The sequence below is a fragment of the Pleuronectes platessa genome, chromosome 22 (genome assembly GCF_947347685.1).
Source record: "Pleuronectes platessa chromosome 22, fPlePla1.1, whole genome shotgun sequence".
NCBI lineage: Eukaryota > Metazoa > Chordata > Actinopteri > Pleuronectiformes > Pleuronectidae > Pleuronectes > Pleuronectes platessa.
In genome coordinates this window covers 4,971,458-4,983,636 of record NC_070647.1, presented here as the reverse complement: position 1 = coordinate 4,983,636, position 12,179 = coordinate 4,971,458, and the positions used below count along the sequence as shown (strand labels likewise).

The following is a 12,179-nucleotide window of genomic DNA, read 5'->3' as shown; positions in this document are numbered from 1 at the left end:
GAGTCCAATCACCTTAGAAAAGAGACTCGAGGATTCTTCACATTTATGGTGGAATTTTAAGCGCTGACCAGCTGCTTCTTTTGAGTCTGTTTGTATCATTAGTCCTTCACCGAGGTAAACCAGCTCGGTTGGAGATACAATCCTCCAGTTTATAAATCTGTGTTAGAGGTGAGATCTGCTGGCTGAGGACACAGACCCATAACCCAGTGAACCTTTCTTTGACTCATTCACGGATTTTACTTCTTCCCCACAGAACAATGACCACAACTCACAGGAGTCTCTAGGTTAGAGGCCATAAAGCACACAGAGCAACCAGTGAGAGAAATGTCTCCAAAAACAATAACAAACAATTTCACAATAAAGTGTTTTTCATATCTTTATGAGACATGACTTTTTTTTTTGCCTTGTAATCGGAAACGTAGAGCAGATGCCCCAGTAAGTAAGTCACAGTTCGGTGTTGTGCATGTTTATTAGGTTTTGATGTGAAATTATTAATGGTAAATGGTACCACTCAACACGTTTCCCCCATTCGCATCTCTGTGCCGAATTTTCTCTGTCACACATCAATCACACACTAGCTGCACAACCATCACAGGAAATGTGGGGTTCAGTGTCTAGCCCAAGGACACAAGGACTGGAAGAGAATAGGATCGAATCGCCAACCTTTTGGTTAGAAGATGACCGGTTCTCCCTCCTGAGTGGACAGCAATTCTAAAACTGTGTTTAGATCATAATTTGGGGTCTTCCTTCAGGGTTAGAGGCAGAACGAGGAATGCTTACATTCAGCTATGATATTATTGAAACATAAAAACACAGAACAACATCCACAAGAAGAGTTTACAGTCTTATTACTGCCATCAGTCTATGACACAGTTATAAAATATTATACAACAAAGTATACTATGGTCTATAGCCTTGTTCCGAGTTACCTTGTTAAACCTGTGGAATTGGTTTAAAGGACCACAGGATTGATACAAACTCAAGATACTAAAGCAATAATAAGTCAATTAAATGCAGAGATAAAAGAAGCATATTACAGTGTTGTGCATGTGCTCTGGAACTCCCTGCCTGATGAGATTAGGCTAGCCAACTCACTACCGATCATTAAATCAATGCTCCAAAATTGCAAGTCGTATTTCTAACATGCGACTTGCAATTATTTCCATTACAACAGTCTTATAGAGTTCTAGTGTGATGTTCCTGATCTCTTCAGCCATGTTCTCTCCTTTTCTATATATAGTTCTCTACATCTGTGAACATAAGTTTCTAAACAAGTCTTCAGGGGTCATTGCAGACATCCTGAGTAATGTGTAATTAAAACATGCATAAATGTAAATCAGCACTGTAGTTTTGTATTATATATGCAACTTTTAATTAGAGTGCACACCATAGACTGTATATATAAAGGTGCACACTCTACTCATACTAATATATTGTATAACCAACTATTTGTGTTGATTTACAGCTGTAAACATATAGACTGCCATAGTAATCAAATCAGCACAATACATTTATGATGAGGATCAACCCTTGTAAACATTGTGAGAGTTCGTGGGAAGAGCATTTCCAATATCAAAATTTAGGCAGCATCCAAATACACTTAGCATAACTGAGCTGAGACAGAAGGGAATGCCAACTCATCAGCTCCCAAACAAACACGTCCTGACCTCGAACTCAGTGACTTCACAGGACAGGATAAACTGTCCTGTGATTGGTGGCAAAGCTGGTCAATCTTTCACCTGACACTCACTCACAAAGTAATCAAATTGATTATTATGATTTACATGTGACAGCCATCACAGGAGCCGCAAACAGAGCTGACTGTCAAGGAAGGAATGACTTAAAAGGATTTTCCCACAACTGGCTGTAAAAGTATGACCTATTCCTAAAATAAATAAAAGTACAAGGGACACAAACAAAATTGGACTTAAAAACATTATATGTGTACATGTATTAAGTTACATTCTACCACTAAACAGATTTCATTTTCTGCTCACAAAATACATGTCCACTTTTAAGTTTTAGTCTTTGACAAATTATTTCTGTGGATCAGTTAAGTTTATGTGACACTGGTCAATCACATGGCTGATGTTTATAAGCAAAAGCCTAATTTATAACAATGTTTATGCCACTATGAAATCAAAATAGTGTCATTATGTTCAGTGTTTTTAATGCAATTAATGAATAAAACAATAAAACGTTCAGGAAAGTGAGTTTTATTGATGCTGTATACTGAGTGGTATAACAACTAGTTTGTCTTGCAGACTATTAACCCTGCTGCACGTGAGCTGGCAGAGCACCAAGATGGTAAAGAGATAAGATTATCATGGGTGTTTCTGAAAACATTCAATTTACTATGACCAGTCTTTAAGTGAACAAACAATTATTCATCAGTCTCTGATTAGAATATGATTTGATTAACAACAAATCGCATTGTTTGAAAGTATCCATCCCCATTTACTATGACATGAATCCAACGGTTTCCCAGCAGGGAAGAGATTTGTACATAATGCTTAAATAAATAAGATGATAAGGAAGTAGAAAAAAGTGTTTAAACACTTGAACTGATAAGCATTTCTCAGAATGGGCTGCGATTGGAATAGAGGAAGGGACTGAAGCTGCAGTGAAGTGAAGAGCACGTGATGGGAAATTCTTCTCCATTAAGTGTGGGTGATATGGTTACAACTATAGCTGAGTTGGCACCAATGAAAATAGTTTAGGCACCAAGCATCAACAAAAATAACACTAAAATAAATACGCAGGAGACTTAACTCAAACTAAAACATTCTGTTGCAACAAGAAAGAATTGTTTTTTGACCAATTAACCAGATTTTTAAATGTTTCTTAATGAAAAATGGATGAAAAATACATGTGAACAAAAGGCAATAGCATGTGTATCTTGAATATTTTTAATTTAGGCCCAAACTAAATGGTGTAGTGACACGCAGGCGATAAATCCCACATGTTGTATTATAATTAATTTATTAAAACATTTTATACCTAGTGGAGGTGTGTGTGTGTGTGTCTGTGTGCGTGTGCGTGTGCGTGTGTGTTAATTGTTTTGGCTGCAGCTCTCACCATTGCCAGCACAGTCTGTGTCTGCTGAAGGAGCGGTTCAGGCAGCAGGGAGATGTGCACACACTCGGGAATGGTCACCGTACCACCGTCCAGGTCGGCAACAATCACATCCAACTGAGCAGAAAATGCACACATGTAAAACACACTTTTCATCTACGCTGATAAAAGCACATCAGTGTGATACACAATCTGATTACAGTGAGTGAAAGATTAAGAGGCAGAGAGAAAAGGCATCTCTGTCAACGGCTGCTCATTACATGTTCCAGATAGCAAACATCTAAACATAAATTCACTGCAGACACAGCAGGAAGGGCCGCCCAGACGATGACCTCTGACCCTTGACCCTGACGACTGCTGGTACCTTGATAACCACTGTACAAAACATAGCATTTCATTGTTATGTGAAATCAATGGCTCGATCAGAGCGGCAGAGTGTAGTCAGACATCTCAATAAGGAGCGTCCATTACACAACTCATCAGGCTTTAATAAGAGAGCAGCAAATTAAATCCTTTGATCAACAGATGTAGATCAGTGGTTTTCAACCTGGGGTGCACAGATATCAACTCCAGGGTTCACCCGGGGGTTGTGGAGGAAAATAAAAGAACTAACTATTAAAACTGGTGAAATGTTTTAACATAATATCCGCTGTACGAATTATATAATTTCAAAATTTGTGTCCTTGAGAGTCAGTGTATGCACATAAGATTCTACCAACCTGATTATTCTGGGGGGTCGTGACTTGAAAAAGGTTGACAGCCACTGATCTACACTCTAATTATTTTTCATTTAAATTGGTGTAATTTAACTTGGCAAGGTTTGTATAGAGAACTGTATTAGAAGGCAAACAGGTACCAAATAAGCAGACGGCTGCGGGGACAGTTTAATGAAAGACAGATGAACCATTACTTAATGGGTCAGTAAGAGTTTACATGTAATATACTCCACAATGTCATCCAAACTCACATCCATGGCATCGCAGGGGACGGCAGACTGAGTGTAAGTACAAAACAAAAATTCTTAACCTCCTCTGTCTGATTTCAAGGTCAGACAGATACTGGTATTTTGTCCTCTAACTGGCTGTCATTGTTTCTGCTGTTTTAGGCTGCATCTTAATTACTTTCTTGTTAAAGTGGTTTCATCCTTGTGAATAAAGTGTTTGATGAGCGTAAACACCCAATAATTTAAGTTGTATGTGTGTGAAATACATATTTTTTATAACACAATGTATAACACAATACAGGCTCATCAAGAGACTCCCCCCGTTTGCTGCTATCCTGTTGAAGCTCTTTTTTTAATTCAAAGGTGGTCATAAGGTTTTGTTTGACTTATTGGTCAAGCTAATCCCACCCCCAGCTTCTGACTTAAACAGTTCTTTCCTTTAGACCAATGAAGTGTGGGTGCAAGAGTCGAACAAGTTATTCTGGCCGAAGTCGGTTCTTTAGCCGCTTAAACAAAAATAACTGGTCCAATATTAGGTGCTGGCTCAGAACCAAGCCCCTGAACTGCCATGGGGGGATTGGGAAAGGGTGATGTTAATGAAGAACTCACCAGCTCTTGTGTTTCGGAGCGGAAGAACGAATTGACACCGATGATGAAGGGAGTGGGAGTGCTTAGGACCTCTATTAGTTTTCCAGGTAGGATGGGAACGTAGGTGAAGCTGAGAAAGACACAAACACACAAAGAGATTTTTTCACATCAATTGTTGTCAACAACAGCATACACATAGTTATCTGACTTGATATGTTGTAAAAAACACCTCGAGAATGATGTGGAGACAGAGACTGTGGGTGGAAACACACCAGTATTTGAGGGGGAACATGATGGCCAACAGTCCGCGGCAGGCGTCCGTGAGTCTCTGGTAGCTGTTGGACAGGAACAGGATCTTGTGTTCCGTCAGGGCAGCGCATAACAGATACAACACGTTGACTATACCTGAGGGAGAAGAGAGCAGAGACCGGACATCACTGTCAGTCCACAAGGCAAACTAATTGGAACACATGCTAATAAACTCCAGTTATGTCCCAAATTCTGTCTTTAAGAAGCTGTTAATGTTACTTCAAGAGCATGTTTATGACTGAGATTTTTTTAAGTGCGTTTCTCATATTCTGTCCTCACTATGGTTTCAGTAAAGCATTATAATCATCCTTAAGGTGAAATTTATGGTGGAGCTTTTGTTTCGGCAGTGGTTCACATTTGCTGTCACCAGAAAGAAGTCATCATTTACGTCATATTATACCAAATCTTCACTTGGACACCCGAGAACTCGGTTTAGAAATTGGAGGTGTATTGATTAAATATAATATGAGTTCTTACCAAGCTGTCTGAAGAGCTGGGCCACCGTGCTGCCACTGACAGGGAGCGCGTCATTGATGGGAGTCTGGACAACTTGCCGGTCGCCAGCACCTAACGTTATCGTCCGCTATAGATTGGAGAGAGAGAGAGAGGAAAGATTCGGGAAGTTAGTAGTCATGGAATAAATGGCCTTTTCTGAGTAATCCAGGGTTTGGAAGCTTGGTTTAATCACAGTTGTGCGTGACAGCAGCATAGGTTAGCGACAGAGAGATGGAGAATCCCAGAAGCTTAGCAGGTACGTGACAAATCAGACACAAGCCATTCCAGCTGATGTGAGTGGAGCTTGGCGGGACTCCATGCCAACAACTGTGCTGCAACACAACACCACCACATCAATGAGCCTTTGTGGGAGACGGGAATCCCAGCATGGCAGGTGTCATGCGCAGGTGATTTTATACTGCGGTTTCATGTAAGATTGATCATGGTGTATCTGTTCGGATGATTCGATTAGGACCATGATGAAGAAATCCTCTGAGCTGACGTGCAATCTGTAAAAAGGCTGAAATAGTCGGGTCTTTAAAATAAAGTAAAAAATAACCTTTGTGCTGCTTTGCACACAAATAAAACTCAAAACCTAAGAGTCAGACACTGTTTGATCACTATGTCCTCAATTACAAATAAATGTGGAGTTTGAAATGTTCTGAGCCCCAGACAGAAGAAAAAGTCGATAAATATTGATTTTTGAGTGGATAACCACTGTATCCGGGAAATGGAGGTGATTGCGACTGTAAGAAACAAATCTATATAGTATAATTACAATCATCCAAAATTGAGCTCTGCAGCATAAAATGAGCAGACTGAGATGGCAGAACACGGCACACTTTACAGACAAGGTTTCTATTCATCTAAGCCTTAGATGAATAGAAACCTTAGTCTTGCATGCCTTAGAGTCTAAGGCATGCAAGACGCATTTTCATTTAACACTCCAGATAATGTGATTCAAATATTATGTCCTGGTTAAATAGAGAAAACAAAGTTACAAGTCCTTGGAGCAACAGTTCTCGTGTGAGGTTCATTCTAATCCTGCCAGAGGGCTTTCAAGGTTCACAAAAAATTATGATTGTGATTGGATATGCAGTTAGCGTCGGAAAAGGGCGTTAATCACAGTAATCAAGCCTGTGAGGCTGTATATGTGGACTGGGCTGGACTGGGAGGGAAGAGTGCAGCATCATCATCTCATGCGCCCTACAGCAGCGATAGCGTTAGCAAACATAGCAAGCTGTTAGCATTTCATTACTGCGACCCAACAGCTGATCATCTGGTGTGATCACGCTGTTCATGTTGTCTGCATCATTTTAATAAATAACCACTTGACTAATGTAGGATCTTCAACACTCAATGTCTTCTCTAGAAGATGTTGCATATAAGGATTCATTGAGGACAATTAGGGGGATAAAACATTAGAATCCTGTTGTTATTAGAGTAATAAATGACTAAATTACTTATTCTAATGGCATTAGTCCAGAAAATAGAAAATTTTGATCGAGTAGTTTTGATATCTTTTTGTAGTTCTTTGGAAATGGTTACATTAAGAAAACTAACAAATGATCGGTATGAAAGTCAATCTGGAGGCTCTTGCTTGTATCAGAAATGCAGTTGGCTGGTTAAAAACAAAAGAAAGAAAGAATGATCAGTTGTTGGTATTAAGGCATCAAAGCATTTTGATTGGTTCTCCTGCCAAAGGAAGTGTGCTTGGATTGGCTGAGGGGAGTGAGTGGGGGAAAAGAAGTTCAGAGCTGATTGGTGGCGAGAGGAGAACGAAGTAGGGCTGGCGTACCAATCTCTCCTCTCTCTCCTCCTGGCCCGGCTGCACAAGCAACCGACAGACACACACACACGCGCAGACACACACACACACACACAAACACACACACCCCCCACAGAATAAGACCCAGGTTAGAAACAACAGGAGCAAGGGCACAGGATGCCCACACTTGACAACAATATGACAATAATGTATCAGCATGGCAAAACAAGGAAGCAGCACAAACAATGATGTCATAAACAAGAACTGCAAGATGACGACTGTGTAAAAAAATAGGATGAGTGGAACGGTAGACATGAGAGAGACACACGTGCATACAAAGTGAAGCCATCATTTGGGATTCAACAGTGCGATGACACCACCAATCATTTTGTCATTTTATTGCCAACTAAAATAAACAGAGCAACAATAGCAAAAAACTGCGGTGCACTAATAGAATAGCAATAACATAATTGCACGAGACGGGAAAAGTGACATGCAGGGGACATTATTTTCCCAAGTGCAGTCTATTGCAGGACGTTTATCTTACAATGTTAACTTTGTCTGTTGTTCCCACAGTCTGACTTATTTTAACATCACATGATGGTTGTTGGAGCAATAACAGGTAATAAAACTAATTTGGTAGCAGCAGAGTTCCTCATTGACACACCGCAATAATAGAAGGTGAAGGAAAAATAATGCGTTTCCTCACGCGATCAGCTGACAGAAAGTAGCAATGACTTCCAGCAATACAATAAATGGGTTTACCCCTAAATTAAACTCTGCCAGTCACAGCGCTTGGCAGCCTGACAGGCACTGCCCATAAATTGGGATTGGAATTTCACCTTTCACACTAATTACTTATAAAGACAACAACCCTATCGCTAAAAGAAGGGAAGGATGAAAACTAAATGCAAGTCATCCCACACCATGAGGAAGTCAAACACACATTACAGAGGTCAGGGTCATGTGCACACTGGGGTGTGATGTTGTTCAAGATGACTTTACAAGGAAAGATGCTTAAAAAAGAACCAAGTGGTTTGTCACTTTTCTGTGTTAAGGACGATCCTGCTTGTCACCCTGTAGCACTACTTTTGCAATTCACTATTTCTCACATCAGGCCAACAGCCTCGAGTTCAGTGTGTAAACTACTCAGATAAATAACTGGTGCTGTAACATCCGGCCACAACGTGTTATTTCACAAGCTGCACTGTTTAAACACCTTCCACAACTTTTAGTTATTTAACCAGCTTTGATACGACAGCCTGCACCAGGATTTGAATTAGCACTAAATTTCAGAAGTCAGCGGTCGTACATTTTTACAAAACTAATGCTGACATATGCATTCAACCGGAGGGGGCAGTTGTAATTAAGTCTAAGCAATGTGTGTGGCAAACGTAGCACTATCTTGGATAACCAGACTGGTTAATAATTATAATAATAACAATTATAATAATACACTTTATTTGTGTAGTACTTGTTTTGACTAAATGCTTCAGAAGAGGGTAAAACATAGAAAATGCATTTTGTGTTAAAATTGTAAATTTTTATAAATTTAGTCCTGCTTTAAATGTTCTTGTTAGTGTTTATCGTAATTAGTTATCCTCATCCTGTTTTAGTTGACTAAAAGTCTGGGTATTTTATTTATAAAATAATTTTATAGTCAGTCTATATTAAAAATTTGAGTCAATGTATTGCAGCAGAAAGTTATTTGATCAAATAAAAACCTTGGCGCTTGTGTGTTCTTAGTAGAATGTCCGATCATTATTGGTGCCAGCAGCTGTTTGGTGTGTGACAGTGTTGCCACAACAATATGTCTAATAGCCAAAATCATTTCAGTGTAATGTTCCTTGGGCCTGTTGTGAGTTCCTGTTCAGAGGCTGAACAGACACATTCTGTGTTAATGACAGACGTTTAGTAAGGCTGACAGAAAAGTCCTGTGTGATTTAACAGTTACTGGAATGTGTGTAAGTGTCTGTTGCTCTTTCTAAAGTGGCCTGTGCTGCTCTTGAGTCGGAAGAACAGAACTGTTTGTCCTTTGGCTGGACAGGAACAGGACGCTTAAAGGGATGGTTCACTGAAAAATTAAAATTCAATCATCTGCTCACAACTATCACAGGACATTTAGGCTTTAAAACATGCTGCAAATGACAACGTTTTGAGTCGAATATGAATGGCGGGGCTTGCGGACACTTGGATGACACCACTTTAGCAGTAGGGAGGCTTGATATGTTTTATGTGTTCTATAAAGTCTGAAGTGTAGGTCACCATTTACTTCAATTGTATTGGATCCTGCTGCAACGCTGCTTACCCCTGAGACTCAAGAAGTGTTTTGTGGACTAACACTTTGTCCACCCCTCCATCAGCATAGTGCTGAGCAGATAATGAGGTGAACTATCCCTTTAAGGAGCTCTGTACATTTACTGTACATACTGTAGCTTGCTGTCTGACGTTTTACATTGCATTACAGGTAACATACAGCTTTGTTAATGAAACCACTGATTAACATCTATAGCAGAATCTATCAGTATGATGATGAATGATTCAGGAAACAGCTTTAACATTGGCCTGTTTTTGTGTTTTCAGATTTGCCTTGGTGTGTAAGGAGAGCTGTGCTGTAGCCTCCGCTGTTTGAGACTGTTTGTGTGTTAATACTGATTAGATCTCATTCCCTCATTCAGCTGATGTGCTTTCCAGTAGGGAGCCATCTGCTGTCACATATGGCCACAAATAAATTAAGACCTGCACAGCTTCAGTAGGGTGTGTGTGCATGTGTGTGTGGATGTGCGTGTGTATCCCTTGTGTATTTGTCAGGTAGTGTGTGTTTCAGACTGAGGAAAACAACTTAAAAATAAACGGTGATCTGAAATACATATTAAAAGATGCATCAACTTAGGTTCATGACAAATGCGACAGAAGAAAAAAACAGAAATAAAATGTTTCAAATGATTAACAGCGTGATCATGTGGAAGCCGTTTGATCACGAAACACAAAAAGACAGATCAAAAATAGCTCAAGCGCCGTCAATCACACATGATTTGAAATGACAGCAAGAGGGAACACATTCCTCAGGGAAAAGAAGACCACTCTTTTACTGCTTGATCAACAGAATTTGTAACAACAAGCTGATTGTTGATTGGTGAAGCTTGCAGGACGGGAAAGTTACCTGGAGACAGGCCAGCAGCCAGTCACAGGCCAGGGCCTGAGGAACCTTTTCTAAACTACATACTGGGGACTCATCTGTCTGTAACACAGAGGAGCCAGCGTACAGTAGGGTGCACAGAGGTGACAAACATGTGTTACAACAACTGTTAACCACAGTGGAAGGGTTCAACTGATGAAAATTACAATACTTCCTTCTGTTTGTGCACCATCAGCGTGAGACAGTGTAATAGGGATCTTTAAAAAACTTATAAAGAAAAGAAGATGAGATTTTGTGGAAGAGAAATAACTAAACTGAAATGTATTCTTATAAAAATATATTTTATAAAGAGAGCAAATGGTAGTCAGGAAAAAAAGAAATGACAAGAAAAAAATCATTTAATGTGGTGAACAATCTGATGTTTGAATTAGCTCAAATGCGTTCTCAAGTAACGCACAACGTTGGACCTGCTGGGGCATGTTCACATGTCAGTGCATATGTGCTACAAAATACCCAAAACAAGAAACTTCCTCAGTCAGTGGAGAGTTTAAGTGTGGTGAGCTAGAGGCCTAATGTGAAATGTTTGTCTCACACATATGTTGTTACACGAAACGAAACGCTTATTATATACAGTATATATACTATTAACGGAAGAGTTGAGATCTTCCTCAATGGCTAACACTGAATAAAACCTGATGCTGTAGTCTACCTATTTTAAGTGGTGTTGATCATTCATAAAGGACAACATGTGTTGATCAGAACTTTGGGCTTAACGTCTCCCAGTAAACGTATAGCAATCAGAGTGATCTATATTAATGATGTTTACACTTGAGTGTGTTCACAGGGACGGCTACCTGAGCAATACACGACGCTGCTACTCAGGGAGAGAGATCTGATGTCAAACCAGCTGTATGATGAAGATAAGCATCTTCAAGAATTTTCAACCTTGTGACACTCTGAATATAGTCATCCATTTACGCATGCAAGTTCCCGTTTTTTATATGCAAACACATGATGTAGTTCAGATTCCTAAAATCTACAACCACAGCTAAACATTTTCATTAGTACCAAGTAAACAATAGTGCAAGTTTAGCAATGCTAGTGCTGGCCGACGGCGCCAAGCTTTACTTCCCTACAGTGCCATGTCGGTGACTAAGCTGCCCTGCTGCAAGGCATTGTGGGACATAAGGAGTGTGTACCACCCAGCAAAACTGAGCAGCATAGAAAATGAGACTGAGAAACGGTGACACAGTGTATCTTCCTCTTTTGGAAGATGTTCCCTTTGGTCTATATGACAGGTAGTTTGTTTTCACCAGGCATTTGTGAGAGAAAGAGATGAATGATCAGTATGTTGTACCTGGGAGCCTCCAGCAATGGGGATGATACAGGTGAGGAGATTCCCGATCACCGTTTCCAAAGGGGCAGACAGGCCATCTACGTAGATGGTGTAGACCAGACCCAGACAGTTCTGTTTGTTAGAGAGGGAGAAATAAAGCAGATTAGTCTCACTGCTTTATTAACCTCAATAAAAATGTTATTTTATTATTGTATTTCGATTGCCTTTTGTGTTCATTCGGAAAAGGTGAATAATTAATCACACAATAGTGTAGTGGAGTAAACCAATGGTTGTGTGCAGCATACCCTGAACACCTCGGTGTAGTCTAGTCGGGACACCAGCACCAGGCTCTTCGGGGCAAAGACCTTCGCTGCTTGGACGACGGCCAAATCTTCATCTACCTCGTCCAGCTCGTTGGCCTCAGCCTTCTGCAGCTTAACACAAAACAGATATGGCTTCAATCAAAGCGGGCTGATAATATTACAGAAGAATATGGAGACCATAACAGAGACTCAAGTATAAATCT

General features: G+C 40.1%; 1 protein-coding gene across 6 annotated transcripts in view; it reads right to left on the bottom strand.

The window, feature by feature from the left end:
* The window catches only part of sbf1 (SET binding factor 1), a 56,207-nt gene that overhangs the window by 21,603 nt on the left and 22,425 nt on the right, over positions 1-12,179 (bottom strand). For 2 of the 6 annotated variants that reach the window (XM_053414655.1, XM_053414657.1), the window contains exons 4-11: positions 11,959-12,087; positions 11,675-11,785; positions 10,342-10,419; positions 7,209-7,238; positions 5,393-5,498; positions 4,879-5,011; positions 4,628-4,736; positions 3,079-3,192 (exon numbers count right to left, since the gene is read on the bottom strand). In XM_053414655.1, coding sequence (XP_053270630.1) covers positions 3,079-3,192; positions 4,628-4,736; positions 4,879-5,011; positions 5,393-5,498; positions 7,209-7,238; positions 10,342-10,419; positions 11,675-11,785; positions 11,959-12,087 — 810 coding nt within the window. The remainder of the gene's footprint in view (positions 1-3,078; positions 3,193-4,627; positions 4,737-4,878; positions 5,012-5,392; positions 5,499-7,208; positions 7,239-10,341; positions 10,420-11,674; positions 11,786-11,958; positions 12,088-12,179) is intronic. The other 4 variants (XM_053414656.1, XM_053414658.1, XM_053414659.1 and 1 more) reach the window with 4 other exon arrangements.